The sequence below is a fragment of the Formica exsecta genome, unplaced genomic scaffold (assembly GCF_003651465.1).
Source record: "Formica exsecta isolate Colony F162 unplaced genomic scaffold, ASM365146v1 scaffold243, whole genome shotgun sequence".
In the NCBI taxonomy this organism is placed as follows: domain Eukaryota; kingdom Metazoa; phylum Arthropoda; class Insecta; order Hymenoptera; family Formicidae; genus Formica; species Formica exsecta.
The window spans coordinates 1-17,799 of record NW_021849707.1 but is presented as its reverse complement, the minus strand read 5'-3'; the positions used below and the strand labels follow the sequence as shown (position 1 = coordinate 17,799).

Sequence of the window (17,799 nt, the reverse complement as noted above, 5' to 3'; positions counted from 1 at the left end):
ATATAAATATAATTATGATATATTAATTATTAATAAAATTTTTATTTCTAATCTTAAATATAATTTCGCTAAAAGTGAAAAGATCAAATGAATTATTAATATTTAATTAATTCTATTCTGCGCAATATCCTTTTTTCATTTTCAAATATTAAAAACGAACAGGCATCCTTCAAACACCGGTCGCTCTCAGCCCGACGTAATATCGCAACCGAACGAACGCCTTCACGAGGATATTTATGAACGCACACCTACGAGAAAAATGGTTCTGCAAAGACAACATTCGAACCCGCAACTGCCTAACAAAACGCAAGTTGATGATGATTTCAAGCGATTGTCACAACCAAGCATCGCGACGACCGAACCTCGATGCGTCGCGCAAAAGGAAGAACAAATTATTCGACAACAAAATCCAGTGCCTTCCATGAGGCTCAGGGGAATCCAAGGACCCCCAAAACCACCCCGAATTATCACCACTCTAAGAAGAGCTGCTCTTTCCGACTCGGAATGTAATAGCCAGACGGAACCGCCGGCGAAACCTCCCAGGTAATTTTTTCCATTTGTTTGTATTTACGTAGTTAATTATCTGAGCGTAAATTCACTGTACTCTATTAAATCACTAAATTACGATAAAAGAAAGAAGAAAATGAATTATTCTCTAAAAACTTAAGGTAACGTTGTTATTTATTATAACAAGAAAATGTGCATTTCTGTAGCAATTTATATTTTCTGAGTCGCTACAAGTCGTTCATTTTCTATTCGAATAAAATTTTCATCAATAATTAATTTCGTTCGAAGCGAGGAGAATGAAAAAAGAAAAGGAAAAAGAAGCGTTTCTAGTATTTTCATTCCCTTAATTAAATTTCCTTTTATATATTTAGTAACAGTATTTCTCTCCAAATAAAAAAGTAGAGAGAAAAGTCAGCTGTCACGAGGTTTCAAAGCTCTCTTGAAGCAATACTCATATATGGCAGTGTCGTGCGAGGAAGAGCGAATTCGCAATATTGTATAACATCAAATTACGAGACGAAGAATCTGGAAATTTATACCTATTTCTCCCAAAATTCGTACTTTCCTTGCGGGAATTTCATCAATCTTGCGACGAGAGCAGACATTAAATTAGAGCACAAGAAGAACGTTAAACAGTTCCGAGATGTTCGCGTGCGACCCGCATTATTAAGTTTTGTCTCCCAGTCATATGTTCGCGTTAATAAACGCTTTCGATGGTACCGGGTTCGTTCTCGCAGAGAAGCGTGGGCCCTCCTCAACGCAAACATCAGTGGTTTCGAAGTGCACAGAATATATTCAAAGCGCGTGAAATCAACTGGATGATGCAGCCAGTTGCAAGGTAATGCATGCTGGTCGACCATTCCGCCTCCACGTTAGCCGTGGAAAGGTCGAAACGTGACGCGTGACGGCGAACCTTTGACCTTCGCGAAAATTGCGAAGTACTAGATTTTACGATGATATTTAGTCCAGCAGAAATAAAAGAAAAAAGTCCATGTAATTAGTCGGCAAATTGATATTAATTGTTATATCTAGAAATTAAATCGTAATCAATGGGTAAATTAAAACTGCCTTTGCGACTCTAACACATAAAAGCGGTAAAATAATCATTGGAACGATTTTCAGCGTGAATTCAATTCCGGAAATATCAGTAGAATATAAATGTTACTTGTCACTGTCAACATTCAAAATACTGCTCAAAGCAAAATTTAAACGATAGGTCTTTTTATAGATGCCTTTGAAAAATCGGTTTAATAATAAATGTATTTTTTGCCAAATATTGAACTTTTTTTCAAAGTCACATTTAATTTTTAAAATTTTCATTAATAATTAATTGATTAGTTGATTAATAAGTCATATTGCTCTGTAAAATTTTAACCTGCTTATTTTTTAAAAATGTGGACGAGAGCAAGTGCATTTTTTTGCACTTTTTTATGTCAACCATAGATTATTATTACTTTCTCTCAAGGGCATTATATCCTTAACGCATCGTAAAAATGGATTCGGCCTCGGAAGAATCCGTGACACTCTTTTTCATATCTCGTTCTCTTCATGCCAAATTAATACGAACGGTAAAAGATGGAGAGAAGAGAAGAACAGATAAAGAAAGAGAGACGAAACAAGAAGGCACTTAGCGATGACTGCTCTAAAAAAGCATCCGGAGTCTACCCTAGTTAAACTTTAATTAAACTCGGCGCGAGAGTTAATATCACTGCATATATAGCAGATCGCGTTCCACGTCTCTGCGAAATTTTGCTATAAGCGTTTCGGTCCGCTGTATAATTAAGTATATCGCGGACATCTGTTATGCCGAATGAGAACTTCTACTCGACTCGATCCATATTAATCACATGGTCACAGAAAAAACGAATCGCGAGTTCAGCCTTTTCAATTTCAGCTTATCAACAACCGCAATCAACATTCACCTTACACACATTTTACTACGTTTTTTCTATAACTTATATGTTTTTATATATAATAAAAAAGTTGACCTGTTAATAATTTGAGGAAACTGTGAAAAAATATTGTTCCAGAATTATGGTGAAAAACGGACCAAGAGCTCGGCGGGGAAAAGCAGTGCAAAGAGCACCATCGCGCCTGTATAGAACGGTTGGTGGACCTATGAGATGTTTCAATAAAGCGCAATGTGTAGGTCCTGAATTTGTCGTTCGTGCCAATCAGCCCTCAAAAACATTGTGCGTGGGTCAAGTCAAGGTATGAAAATAAAAGCAAATAATCAGGAACAGGACGTTAGATGATTTGGAACTTCCACTTGTTCTGATATATACACACGCACATACATTTTTAATTTATGATTCGTCATAAAATTATCAAAATTACACAAAAATGATTATACAAAACATTTTTAGTAAAAATGTTCAAATCTCCTGCGTCCTATTCACTTTCTATATAATCATACTGTCATTTTCAAAAAACAAACCACTTAAAAGATAAAAGAATTTCGATAATTAACCAAGCAATTTTCTTACAAATGTAAAATTCTACAAAAACTGCAAACAAAAAATAATTTCCGGTACCGGGAATCGAACCCGAGCCTCCTGGGTGAGAGCCAGGTATCCTAGCCACTAGACCATACCGGATGTTGTACGGTTTTTATGTCACATATCATCGTCTTCATCCGATTTTGATCATTCATCTAATTAATTAAACGTTAAATAAATGTCATATAAATTTCTATCAATATAAAGAAAGAGAAAAAGAGAATGCAAAAACCGGACATGTTCAAATATTTGCAAAAATATAAATTTGCAAAAGATACAGTTACAAATGATAAATCAATATTTATATGTATATATATTTTTTATATAATATTAAGTTTTTGAATATCTATAAAAAACGTTAATTTGATAATTCGTGAATATTGATCAAATAAATTAACTAACACATATTAGATATGTTATTATTAATATACAAAATACATATTGTGTATGCATATATAAAAAAATATTTATGACAAAAAAAGATTCCGGTACCGGGAATCGAACCCGAGCCTCCTGGGTGAGAGCCAGGTATCCTAGCCACTAGACCATACCGGATGATGATGATGGTTGTGCTACAAATCATGATGACATGTCAAATAGAAATAATATATAATATTTTTTTTAAATATATCAAATACATTATATTACTCCAAAATGAGAGAGAATATCTCTTCAGTAATTAACAAGTTCTATTAATTAATATTTAAATTGTTTAGAAACAAACAACGCTTTATAATAAAATAAAATAATATAATAAAATACTAAATTTTGATAAAAAAATTAAATTTCGATAAAAATAAACATACAAAAAATTTACAGTTACAAATGATAAATCAATATTTATATGTATATATATTTTTTATATAATATTAAGTTTTTGAATATCTATAAAAAACGTTAATTTGATAATTCGTGAATATTGATCAAATAAATTAACTAACACATATTAGATATGTTATTATTAATATACAAAATACATATTGTGTATGCATATATAAAAAAATATTTATGACAAAAAAAGATTCCGGTACCGGGAATCGAACCCGAGCCTCCTGGGTGAAAGCCAGGTATCCTAGCCACTAGACCATACCGGATTGAATATGAGGAGGCTAAAATTCCAATATCAAGAGTTTATCGATAGATTCAACTTTAATTTAAATATTTAAAATATTATATAAGTTATTTATGATATATTGTACACATTAATTTAAAAAAATGATAGCCAATACAATCTATAATATTATTACTGCATAAAATATAATATCAAAAAAAGTATCATTTTTATTAAAAATATATGTTCAAATTTTTGGTATATTAAAAAAATTTAGTAAATTATATCTATTTTAATTTATTATTGTGATTAGTTCTTACATAAAAAAAATATCAAAACTTTTGACAAAATTTTTTTAATGTGTTGCTTTTTCAGTTTTATTATAATGCTCTTGCAAAATAATTTTAATGTAGATGATAATAAATATCATCTTTACCAAGTTTAAAACATAGAAAAAAAAAATTTCCGGTACCGGGAATCGAACCCGAGCCTCCTGGGTGAAAGCCAGGTATCCTAGCCACTAGACCATACCGGATTACAATAACGGGTGGCCCTAAACGTACACTTGTAGTTATCTACCGGGGAAGCTGGAACCAAAAAGATTCCGGTACCGGGAATCGAACCCGAGCCTCCTGGGTGAAAGCCAGGTATCCTAGCCACTAGACCATACCGGATCACGGTATCATGACTAATCCTTGCTGTATACATGACATGCTGATCAATATATTTCAAAATATATATTTGAAATTGTTATATATTATTAGATAAAATAAAATTTATAATTTATAATACATATAGAATGCACAAATAGATAGATAACTAGAAAAAATATATCAATTAATGTAATCTCTAAAATTAATAATCTTGCCAAGGACTTTGACATTTCTTTTGATACAAGAAATAAATAAATAGCTAGGTATATCAATATAAAACTGCACAAAAAAAAGAAATAAAAGTGAACTAATACAATAATGATAAATTAATAACTCATTCGGTGTAGGCGGGCAGTTCTGGCCGGATAGTCGTAATAATGCTGACAGGACAACGCGTAGAGGTAACATGCGATCCTCAAAAGGTCACCGCTGGAGATTTATTTCAGGTAAGCTTTGAAAATAAATCAAATTATTTGCAAATATTTAATTTCTTTTCGATGATAATTATTAAATCCTGACGGAAATAATGCACATTTTAAATTTAAAAAAAAATTTTTTTTTTGATACATCAAAATTATGATCTTTCCATAAAAATTATTAATTAAAAGTTTATCTAGGGAGGAAATGTTCTCTAAAATTTAAAATTCGACTGTGTCGCGTATCACGTTCTTAAGAAAATTGATTAAAATTCGATCAAAACTGCAAGCTATCGAGAATTCGCGACGGAGAGTGTCCGTCATCGATAAGAAACTCAATTTACCGACCAATTACATCTTAGTTAATGAATTAAAGCCATTCTATTAAAAGAAGCATTTTCCCATATGATCAGTACTGATATTGAATTTGATAATATCATAAGATAACAGAAAATAAAAATGTCATAAAACAGCAATAATAAATGATAAGAAAAAGATTATCATTAAGAATAAAATCAAACGCATCAATCATTATTTTTCATTTGTAACATGATCATTATTCGATTCTTGATAAACATTTACAGTACATTTATTTATCTGCAAATTAGTATGCGCGTGTGTGTATCATGTCACTAATAATTATTATTTTCTTTATCAATTTGTACGTAACATGTAAATTTGAAAATAATAAAGAAATATTATAAAATATATATTGTATAATTCACCAATGTAATAAACATTTTTAATGAATTAGTAAAATTTATTAAAATATTACAAATGATCCTCATTCGACGATTTTTTTCTTTAAATGTATTATTCTGTTTTATCACGTAAAACTTTTTCGCTTCGTAAAAGTCTTCTCTGAAACTATTCCTCTCAGGACGCTAATAAATTGTATCATCTGTAAGTGAAATATATGATGTCTGAAGACTCTTTCGCGAAAAAATTATATGCTTTTATTTACTGCGAGTACGGAAAAATGTACTCTACCCATGCGTGAAAAGAATCCTTTAAAAAATGTTTATCCGCTAGTTCTCGAACGGAACTGATTCGATCGTAATACTCGCATGGTAGTGGCCTTTCAAAACCACGTTTGGGCCGCGAAAGCCAAGATGTGTCTGATTGTTTACGAGACCACAAATTCCGGCGTGAACTCGCGAGAAGTTCTGGCGAGCCGCCAAGCCTAATCATTATATACGACACATCCACAAACCACGAGTTATGTGATCTCAACAATGATTATATATATATCGCAATTCCTTCTTGTTTCATAAAAATCTATTCATTTTAATATTTACGTCCAACATTATAGATGTTTTACTTGTAATATTAATGTAATATAATGAAAGAATCGCAGGAGTTAGCATATTATTATAAATTATTTATAAAAATATTAATTAAAACAAATTATATACCAACTAAAACCATTATAATGATTGAAAATAAAAATTTATTTACTCATGATTAGGATATTAATAGCAGCGACCTTTAAAATTTTAGAGGAGCGTATATATAAAAAGCTTATAGAACCTTTGTTTGCAAAGATGTTAAAGTAGAAGGAAGAGGACGAGAGAGTGTAGCAAATAAATTTAATACCATTTAGAGGTTCGGTACTTCAGAAAGACAAGTGTCTATCTTATAAATTCACTTTCTTTTCTTTCTATATATCTACCACTTAATTGAAGCTTTCGAACGTGACCGGAGTATTTTGGCGTGCAGTTTTTAATAGATGGTCGATTTATGGGGCGACGCTCGAGAGAGAGAATTCACCGCGAACTTCCCAATTAGGTTACTCTTGCAAATTCGTGCCAATAGAAAATTATCTCTGCGGTGAAAATATAGGTATCGTGCGTCGTGCTACAATAAACTTTTAGAGCAATTAAATGCAACCGCGCTCTCTGCATTTAATTGCTGGTCTCACATCATAAATTCCGTGAGGAATCATAGTTTATGAACATTATCTCAGCTTTCTATCTCGCATATTTTGCTTTTATTGCATAAATTTAATATGCGATAAATATCGAAGGAAATATAAATATCAATAAAAATTTAAAAATTTCAAGTAAAAGTATAATGTTCATGTAAGTTTATATATTCGATTTTAGTAGAAATTATTATGTCGCGTATCGAGATGTAAATAAATGCAACATATTTATATCAAGAAATTAAACTATCCGATATGATTATAATACATTTATCTGCTGTATTAATCAAGACGAATTACTATCAGTTAAACTCACATGTATATTAATCGTTTCCAATTTCCAGACACGAGCATCTAATATTGCTTTACACGTTATACGCAAATCCTTTCAGGCTATTGTCCAAGCGGAGAGCCTAGACGAGAATTTCACTCTGGGACTGGCTGTACTACTGGCCGGGGATTTCGCGATATTACCGCCCGATACAAAATTAAATAAAGTCGCACCACCGGGATGGTTAAGCAGCGGCAAGAGCAAAAGTCTCCTGGGTCTACCGACCAGTTTCATGCTGTACCTGCGGCTTCGATTCTTCCTACCATCCCTTCGTGGTATCAGGTTCGTTCTCAAATGAGCCCCAACAATAACATTATTGCATCTCGATTACAACTAACTTATCACTTTCACAGGAGCTGGATATCGAAGCATCTGCTATATCTACAAATAAGGCGATGTATATTGGAGCAGCAATTGGTCTGCCCCTATTCCGAATTAATCAATCTGACAGGCCTTGCACTTCAAGCCGAATTTGGAAACTACAACGTCAATGTGAGTTAAGGAGAATTACACGATACACGCTATTCTTGAGATGAAATTACCGTCAACGATACGGAATGATGAAATGTTCGCGAACAATAGTTAAACTCTAAATAATAGGAGTTAAACAAAATTAGAAACTACGTCATCGTATCGAGCATATATGCGACTTTTTGCGAAAATTTTACATCCTCCTATTTATTAAGACAATTAACTTTTATAAGATCTTTTATAAGATCTCGGATGTTTTATAAAAATCCGTGCGTGCAAATGCAAATTCGAAAAATCTTATAATCTTATGATTTCAATATCGAAGAATTTCTAAATTTAAGATTACTAACATTTAAATAAAAAAGAATTTTTTTTTATTTCTAATATAAATTCAGCTATTATATAGAAAAAAAAGAAAGAAAAAATTCAGCTAGTAATAATAAAGCGTTTCAGAGATGCTTTATCTAAGGAAATAATATTAGAAACGTTGTTTTGACCCGTAGGCAATAAACAATAATTTCTCTGTTTTATCGGAATTATTTTACGTTCCACAGGAGCACGGCTGTGGGCATTATTTCCTCCTCGAGCATTACGTGCCGGAGTCCTTGATATTGAGCGCAGACCGGCATCAATCGCAGCCCTGCGTCGACGCCAATACACTTCGGGCGCAGCTACACCGGGCTCACCGCGATCGCCGTGGCTTAGACTCGAACAAAGCCGAGGAGATGTTCATAACTCACGCACAGTCCCTGCCGGATTACGGCTCACACTACTACATCGCTACGGTGGACTCGAAGGAGCTCGAGAAGCTAATGGCACAGCAGAGGAAAGGGAAGAGGACCGTGTCCGACAACCGCGACGTCGTGTCGTCGCTCGACGGCGCGGAAAACGCTTATCGTCAGAAGAAGTCTGCAGAACAGAAAGCCTGTCCTGCTTACGGCAACATCGGGATCCCGCGATTAGGCTCTCGCGAGAACGCGCCGATGATTCCTTACACGGACAAGCACGCAAAAAGCGCGAGATTGTACCACGACGAAATGTGCAATAATAAGAACAATAATAACAATACTATCATTAATGGCATTAACGGCAATAACAATAAGAATAAGACCGGCAAGAGGAAAACGGAGAGCAACGTGTGGCTGGCGATACACGCTCAAGGCTTGAAGCTGCTGGAACGAGGAGGAGAGCCGAGGGAGAGAACGGAACTGGCTCACTTTCAGTGGCGGGATGTGCAAACGTTGAGTTACAGCAAAAGTTGCCTAGTAGTGTATAGCAAGTTGAACGGGAAACGATGCAAGTTCAAGCTACGGATGGATCATCGAAAGTAAGTTAACCCGTCGCGATTTGAGTAGTACGAAGTGTCAGCGAACGCGAAAATGTCTATTGAATATACCTATATCACCATGCATTGTTATCCACTGCCACTTGCAGTAACGACTTATATAAAGTGTATGTTATCTCTCTATTTTCCAGAAGTTACTTCGCCTTTAAGCTAACTTCCCTGCATCATCAGTTCTTCCTAAGGCTTCGTTCGGAGCTTACATCGCTCCAGGGTCTCGCGAAAGGTATATATATGTATATACACGTTCCTTTCTAACGATTAAATTTGCTGAAATGCTTAGAATTTGAACTTTCGCAAAAGTTACATAGTAGTTTCAACTAGTTAATTTATGACACTTTGTCGAACGAACGAAGAATTTTCATATTTTCCTTTCCTATAAAAATCTTTTCGGAAAGTAAATATTCGAGAAAATTAAACTCGATATTATAATCATATTGATAAATCAACGAAAAAGTTAAATACAAAAATATAATTTGAATACTTTAATTAATGCTACTAATATTTCTCAAATTGTGTTTTATTGTTATTAAATTTGTTATAATGTCTATAAAATAAAATAATTAATATAAAAAAAATAATATTTAATAAATGTTTTATAAAGTGTTATTTTTTTCGAAACATCCGAATATAAAATCAATCTTCGTCATTTTTCAGATTTTGGAGTACCCCTGACAACGGAAACCAAACCATCGCCATTGAAAGTCAAGATCAATGACGGTAAAACTAAAATAGCGATTGCAAATACAGTCAAGGTGCAAAAGAAAATGAATTATCCAATGCAATTGGAGGAGTATCAAAATAAGGAGAACGAAAATCCTCAGAAGGACAATAACGTGGTGGCAACGAAAGACGTCGGTCGTGAACCCGGCTTTTATTCGTCCGAAGAAGATGCTCTTTACGCGCAAGTAAACGTGCGACTGGAGCCAGAAGGTCAATCGCGAGACACAGAAGAGGAATCGGAGAGAGGTTTAACGACGCCAAATGAGATTTTGTTGGAACCTAAATCAAGCTTATTGGAAACGAAATCGAAGGACGATAAACTCTACGGTTCCCCTCATATAGACAGCGAGACTGAAACTGAATGCACGTATTCGCTCCCGAAAACAATATCGAACAACATCAATCAACTGGATAAACCTAACAATCCTGAAGAATTATACGCCGCTATTAATAAGGTGCGTCTATCGGGAAAGAGCAAGTTTCCTGTTCCGGACGAAGTTTGGAATGTATCAGACGTAAGAAAAACACTACAAAAGGTAGTGCTTTAATATATATTATACAAATCGTTCATTATTCTTTCAAATATCCGAACTTATCGTTTAAAAGTTTTCGGTTTTGAATTACTTTTGAAATGTTAATCATACCTCTCTAACAATATTTTATTATTCTAGATGAAGACATCTAGTTTACCGAATTATGGCGCGCCAAAACAGTCGGGTGGTTTTCGTACACCCAGCTTACCACGTCGATTGGGCGTGAAAATGGGAACTCGAGCGATCTACAGCAGCTTGGTGCAGAAAGATATCGCGCTTACCGACGACACGGAATCGCTATCATTAAAATCCGATACCGAATCGTCCATTCAATCAATATCAGCGCGATCCACCGAATCACCCATGCCGGAAGCATATGTGCTAAGTAAATAATTATTATTTAATTATATTATTTAATTATATTTTATATATATGTAAAATATATTTATAATTTTTATATATGTGTATAAATATATTTTATATATGTAAGAATCATACGAGAACTAAAGTGTTTTACTTAACTCCGTTTTATTTTCCTCGACAGATGCCGATATACGAACCGACGACGAAACTTTTCGAGTTCCGGAAGACGAATCGATGTCGGCATCTTTAATGGCTCGTTTAGAAGAGCTGTCGTTTGCCGAGGAACGAGTTTTACACACGATCAAGTTGGAACGCGGCCACGGTGGCAGCATAGGTTTACAAGTGATGGAGGGTAATGGCGGCATTTACGTTCAGGCGGTCTCTGTTGGCGGATCAGCTGATATGGCCGGGAACGTCAATAAAGGTTCGTAAGAGAGTAAAATGTTTACCCTGCTTTAAAGCAAAAATAACTAGCAGTCGAGATTGTAATTCAAATACTAACAAATAGATAAATAAAAAAATATAAAAGTAAAAAAAGCAAATATATACGCATTAATAAATAAATTAAAAAATATAAAAATAAAATATAAATATATAAAAATAAATGCCTTTGATTAAATTTTTTGTGATAGGTGACCGGATCGTAGCAATAAACGGTCAGAATCTGCTCAACCTTCGATATGAGGACGCTCTGAAGATGCTGCAGAGCTCATCTGAAACGGTCGAGTTGGTTCTCTCGCAACCCGCTAACCGAAAGAATATAGAATTGAGAGATGACCAGGGTCCTATAGAGAACCATTACTTACAGTGAGTATTCTTTAACGCTAATACAATACATTTAAAAATTTACTAAGACGATGAAAGATGTTTTGCAAAAACGAGTTTACCTACATCAGTATTAGTAAATGAGTTTAGAATGCACCGTTTTAAATATCAATCCGGTATATAAACGATTAATTTGCTGGATTAAATAATTCTTACATTGCACTGTAAAAATAAGAATTTTTCTCTATTCGCAAAATTAACCCTTCCGATCTTTCCTTCGTTCGCAGTGACATCAAATTCGACGTGTCATCAGAGGCGGAAACGTCCAGTATAATGAACAAATGGATCGTTCAGAAAACCACGGATGTAGCGTCAGTGCAGAACACCTCGAGCGCATATAGTAGTGCCGCGTCCAGCGCGATGGGCAATCATAATAATGCGAACAGTCTATATATGACTGATTTCGTTGACAATAACGCGCTAAAATCTGCCAGTATGCTGCTATCTATAGAAGATTTCGACGTCAGTAGAACAAGCCGTCAAGTTTTTATTTAGGTAAACAATACAATACTCATATATATATCTCATATTTGCATGTAATTTTTTCGACGACTTATTACATTTCGAATTATTACTGATAAAACGTTTCGAAAAATTTTATTTACTAAAAGACTATTACCTCTATATTACACTGCGCGCGATCGTATCGAACAGTTGACGTCACTCGTCACAGATAATTGAATTGCCATCATCCATTTAGCAGGCGAAGCCCCGCATGAAGTTGTTAAAGTACTCCGTTCGTAGCGCTTACTATTCTTTCCTTGAACAAAAATATTAAACAGAGTCACGATATCGTATATTTCAAAAAGAAAACTATTTTGCTTCATATATTTTTCAAGTACTAAAATAATTTCATAAAGTAAATTGCTCATATTTTCCTTAAATCAGCGTTTGAATAGACTAAAGTTCAAATTGGATGTAGCATATTTTTTTCACTGATCTATTTATAATATTTTATACAATAAAACAATTTTCCTGATAATATCATGCAATGTTTCTTCAATTCTATATTTAATGCAATTATATTTAGGATAAAAGTAAAGCTTGATATATAAGTATTGCTATCGATTATGTAGAAAGAAGGGGGCGTCTACCATGTCATTGCTAAGGAATCATCTTCAGTATGCCTCGAACGGTCTGACATCGTAGTTACTCTCTCGCGCTCGCGTTTTAATTTAATAATTCGCCCGTAAAGCATATATTTATATCTTCGTTCGTGTTATGTATAACTGTAAGAATCGCAACATAAACATAATATATCAATTTTAAACATTTTATTATAATCTATATTTTTCTGAAAGAGTCATTAAGAATCACTTGTTTTTATCAAAACCAAACAATATATTTCTAAAACCCCAAATCTCTTTTTTCATCATAGATAACGGAAAATCGACTGATCCACCCGTGCCACCGCAACGAACAAAACGTAAGAACAAACCTGCACCGATCGCGTCATCGATAACGAGAAGCGATGCAACGGAAGCGACAAACGACGATGCAAGATCTCGGCAAAAAAGTCCGTTGCAGCCGCTCCTGTCAGAAAAATGTCAATGGAACAAATCTCGATCTGCCGTCGAAAATCGCGACCCGCAATGCGACATCGCGGCGAGCTATTCGAAGGCCGAAAGTATCAACGAACGATTCCGTCGCGAGAACTGCAACGACGACATCGCCACGGATATGATCGAAACGAACTCTCCACAATCGCGCGACGACGATACGATATTCGCGAGAAAAATCCCATCGAGAATCGACAAAGCAAACGACGACCTAGTTCCGGCAAAGTCGGCCGCTTTGAAACCGCCACTTCTGCCTTTCCCCGACATCGCATTACCTAAGCGAAGAACACTTGACAAATATCCGCCTCTTTTTTTCACGCTACATGATTTCGAAGATGTAATGTGTGCCGCGTCTCCGTGGGACGGAGATAAAAGCGCGCCTTCAGCGACCCTCGAGGAAAAATCGTCGACGGCGCAAATATTGGATGACGAAGATGATATCTCTTTTCGCGTGACGACGACGAATCTTCCATTCGAAAAGTGCCTAGGTAGATGGAGAGACTCTTTCGATAATGATGAGTTCATAGAGAAACTCGATTACTACCGACTAGACAATAACAAAAATAAAAGCGATCGGACGAAAAGATTATCTAGTTTTGACAGTTCTGATAACGATTATCGTACAGGCACAAAAGTACGATTCGTAATCGACTCGTCTCCTTCCAAACACTACGATAATATAAAAATCGATGTGCCACGTGATAATTTACAAAGCTGCGAATCCGTTTTTGACGATGAAAAATCTAGCAAACAAAGCATCGCTTCTTTCGTAAAATTATCTGAAATTCGAGAGGAATGTACGGACGTAAAAGATTGTGACGATAATTTGCGAGATAAATTATGCGGTTCGAGTGCCGAGAGACAAAATACCGCGACGAGAGAACACGATCCTTTTATGATAACCGACACAAACGAAGTTGACATGAAATTAAAGACAATTCCACAAACTCATTATGATAATATTAATGACGAGAAGATTCGTAAAGAGGATTCTAATTTCATATCGTGGAACGAGCATGTCAGCAATGAAAATCTCAGAATCGGAGATGAAAATATGATGAGTACAATAACGGAAGAAATTATCATGAACGATGAATACGCGGTAATAGATCAAAGTGGGATGTTAGATACTTCTTCAGAAATTGCAGACAGCATTTATTGCTTTACAGATAAAAGCTTAGAAGCAGTTTGCAATAATGAAAAAGCAAACTCGGCAAAAATAACTCAGAAAAGTACGCATCGAGAAGAAGAAATATCTTTGAATAAAACTGGTGATGATATCAAAGATAAGTATATTATCGAAAGCGAGAAAACTTTCGTCAATGAGTCACTTCTAAGTTTTTTAAATAACCGCGATGACGATAAATCGAGCGTTCTTACTAATAACTTTACAAACGGATCGTTCCGAATCGAAGACACTCGACGATTGTCGACGAAAGAGTATAAAGAAAAAAGCGATTTTGTGGATTCTAAATATAATCGCGAAGAAGCTTCGTCATCGAAAGAGATTTTCGCGAAAAGCGTTCCCGTGAAGATTAGACGAAATTCTTTTTTGGAAACTATGTTGACTGATAATTCAATAGATACCTCCATAAATTATGCAATTTCTACTAAAACTATAGTATCTTCTATGAGCATGAATAAAGAATTAAGCATACCGAATGAATCAGCAAATAAAATTCAAGAATTGGATATCACGAAAAAAAATGAAGACGTGTGTAATTTCTATAACAAAACGACGAAAGTAGACACGAAGAACCAAGAAGACTCTAAAAAAGCGAAAGAAAAAATTGTCAAAGTTTCAAGCGCTGACATAAAATCAATGCAATCAGAGAATAAAAACGCCTGTGACGTAAAGAATGACGTCCTGAACGAGTTGCTCTGCAACTTTAGTAACATAAAGTTAAAAATAGTGAATCCCGAAAATAAGAAATCAGCGGTGAAGATTGACGGTGACAAAAATATTGCCCGCTCAATCGCGATGGATAATGGAATTTCTAAAGAGAAAGAGAGAGCATCCAAATCACTTGAGAAATCTGAAAACGAAGTTTGCGATATTTCTATAAGCGCCAAGATTACTGGCATAAATAATAACATGGCAATCGATAAGAAAATCGCAAAGGAAAACCTCACGGAAATAAACATTGAGAAAAGACTTCAAGATCTCGAAAATAGCACTTATAATTTAGCGATTGGTGAGAAAATCATAAAGAATAAAAATAATGAAGTAACAAAGTTTAACGAATCCTGTAATATCAAAAATAAAACTGTGAATGACCGATCTATAGAAAAGACGATCGAAGAAAATATTTCGAATATCAGAGCAGAAGAGATCTGCGTAAAGACAAGAGTCGAGGAAACGTCCGAAGGTATAAAAGATGCTGATGAAGTTAAACAAGAATCTAAAAAATTGCGAGACATTCGCGTCCCCAAGACGATACTTAAGAAAAATAGCGCCAAGTGCGAGCAGCAGCAGATGAGTACGTTTCAAAAAAGAATTCCCATCGGAGCGCCCGCAACCATGAATAAGATTTTCGATAGCAAAGAATTCGAGGCAATCACAGTTGCGTCGCGCAGTCTGGAAAATGAAAGGGAATACGAGATAAATTCGAAACAGACTCACAGTCACAGCAAAGAAAAGACTGATGAAGTAATTACGGTCAGCGAGGCCGATGATGATCAAAGGAGAGTCGCGAACCGATCGATGTTAGCATTATTAGACGATACAATGGGTAGCGACGATAAATGTGCCATAGCTAGGAAAACTACTTCCATAATCCCTTGTAATAATAATGACAATAACAAAGCCGTAACTCCCGTAGTTAACATAAGTAACGACCAATCATCCCGCGACATTGTAACGATAACCCCGGGTAAAGTTAGGAGCTTCGTTAAGTATTACGAGATTCGGGGCGACGCGACGACCGTCGAGAGACATTCTAAAAGTAAAGATAAAGAGAAAGTAATTAAGCGTAAGTCCACGAAGAGCCAAGCGCCACCCGTTGCCGCGAGGAACTCGCAGCCGGAAGTAATAATGGAAGGAAAGGAAACAAAATGCGGAAGCAGAAGCGTTAAATCAAACAATATACTCGAAACGTCATTTAATAAAAATCAATTTTCGACGTTCGCCACGAAGGTCCCGGAAGCTTCTGCCGACGATTCAATTTGTAAAATGGCGAAAGAGGAATCGAAGGTGACGAGAGGGTACGAAAAGAGCGACTCGCACGTTATTGACAAGGAGACACGTGCGCCACTCGCTAAAACTGGCGCGAAAAAATCGGTACAGTTCCTGGGCGGTTTCACTGTGATCCACTCGGGAACTTTCGACGAGGATGAATCCGCAGAGATCGTTACTGACAACGACGCAAACACATTGAGAAAGAGGCAAGCCCCCGGAATACCGCCGTCGCGGGATTCCGATGGTTGCCAGGAACATATTCGCGAGATCAAGAAATCGGAGAAACTACCGGATGCGGAAAAAAGTTCCTTTCAGCGACGGGAGGCCGTTGCTCAGGTTAGTAAAATGATATTTTAGTTATATTATTTAATAAAATTATTATTGTTTCTATAATTTTTTTAAAAATATTTTACATGTTCCACGATTCTCTCTCTTTTCATTTGTGAAATCTTGGACATTTTTAATTAAACGCAATATTTTTTCATTATTTTTGTTAAACGTCAAATTAAAATTTTGAAATGTGAATTCACTCTGGACTAACGAAAAATCAGCTCGTATATATTATATATTTGAAGAATAAATGTGTCTTTTTCCAGATACACGCAGTAACCAGTCACGGGAAAAATTCAGGTATTAATTGCTTCGTTTCAAAACCAAAAACCCCGCAGCTCATAATTTACTGTACTATATAGGTAACACGTAGTCTTTTATGAGCCGTTGCTCCGAGTCTCCAAAAAATTATATCGCGTGTCGATACGAATCCCTGCGTTTCGATTTCCGCCACCAATCGAAGAATAGATTTTTACAATGCTATGCAACGTCTGCTAAAAAATAATTACGTTTATTAATGCATACCATGAAAATCTTGAGTATGTTTGAATTCAAATCTTATTTCGAAGCCGAAGTCTTTTTATTCTTTATGTGCAACTCGTCGCAAAATTAAATTACTTTAATATAAAAAAATGTAAATCACATTTTTCGGAATAAATTAAATGTTTCACACGTGACAACTTTATCTGTATAATATTCTGCTGTAAAGATATCTTTGGTTAGAATAAAATTTTAATCAAAATGATTCTGAGATAAGATAAATAGATTTACGTTAAAGTAAAATTATAGTTTCGGTTTATCCGTTGGAATTATTCATTCGGCTGGACTCTACGCGCTACGTGTCTTGATAAACGAGATACGCCACGTGCAAAATTCAGTTCCAATAAGCCGATCGCGCGCATCCTGATAAAAGCGACAAGTGGATTTGCAATGACCAAATTTTCCGTGTGTTCCGAAAGGATTCGCTGTAAATCGCCCAGCAAACAGACTCTTGCTGCTCGATCCCAAGTGGTTTAACTGCACAGCGCGGTCTAGTTATTCCGTGAACGAATTCCGTCGATTTATGGAAGAAGAGAATAGTTTTTTTTTTTTTTT

The 17,799-nt window shown here is 35.2% G+C and overlaps 1 protein-coding gene, 1 long non-coding RNA gene and 5 other non-coding genes across 7 annotated transcripts in view; 1 reads left to right on the top strand and 6 right to left on the bottom strand.

Annotated features, from left to right (window-relative positions):
- Window positions 1-17,798, top strand: part of LOC115236064 — a 36,218-nt gene extending 18,420 nt beyond the window's left edge. The window contains exons 6-17 of the mRNA XM_029808260.1: window positions 5,057-5,155; window positions 7,442-7,662; window positions 7,734-7,872; window positions 8,406-9,178; window positions 9,328-9,419; window positions 9,851-10,452; window positions 10,588-10,834; window positions 10,994-11,236; window positions 11,445-11,619; window positions 11,865-12,070; window positions 13,016-16,710; window positions 16,971-17,798. Of these exons, the coding sequence (XP_029664120.1) occupies window positions 5,057-5,155; window positions 7,442-7,662; window positions 7,734-7,872; window positions 8,406-9,178; window positions 9,328-9,419; window positions 9,851-10,452; window positions 10,588-10,834; window positions 10,994-11,236; window positions 11,445-11,619; window positions 11,865-12,070; window positions 13,016-16,710; window positions 16,971-17,066 (6,588 nt within the window). The 3' untranslated portion in view covers window positions 17,067-17,798. The remainder of the gene's footprint in view (window positions 1-5,056; window positions 5,156-7,441; window positions 7,663-7,733; window positions 7,873-8,405; window positions 9,179-9,327; window positions 9,420-9,850; window positions 10,453-10,587; window positions 10,835-10,993; window positions 11,237-11,444; window positions 11,620-11,864; window positions 12,071-13,015; window positions 16,711-16,970) is intronic.
- Trnae-cuc lies at window positions 3,033-3,104 on the bottom strand. Its single transcript has one exon. It is a non-coding gene; the product is annotated as a tRNA-Glu (tRNA).
- On the bottom strand, window positions 3,489-3,560 carry Trnae-cuc. The gene has a single exon. It is a non-coding gene; the product is annotated as a tRNA-Glu (tRNA).
- Window positions 4,028-4,099, bottom strand: Trnae-uuc. The gene has a single exon. It is a non-coding gene; the product is annotated as a tRNA-Glu (tRNA).
- On the bottom strand, window positions 4,520-4,591 carry Trnae-uuc. The gene has a single exon. It is a non-coding gene; the product is annotated as a tRNA-Glu (tRNA).
- Window positions 4,659-4,730, bottom strand: Trnae-uuc. The gene has a single exon. It is a non-coding gene; the product is annotated as a tRNA-Glu (tRNA).
- On the bottom strand, window positions 12,103-12,869 carry LOC115236066. The gene is made up of 2 exons (XR_003884130.1): window positions 12,732-12,869; window positions 12,103-12,397 (listed from the first exon to the last, which is right to left on the bottom strand). It is a non-coding gene; the product is annotated as an uncharacterized LOC115236066 (long non-coding RNA).
- Window position 17,799: the final 1 nt, after the last annotated feature.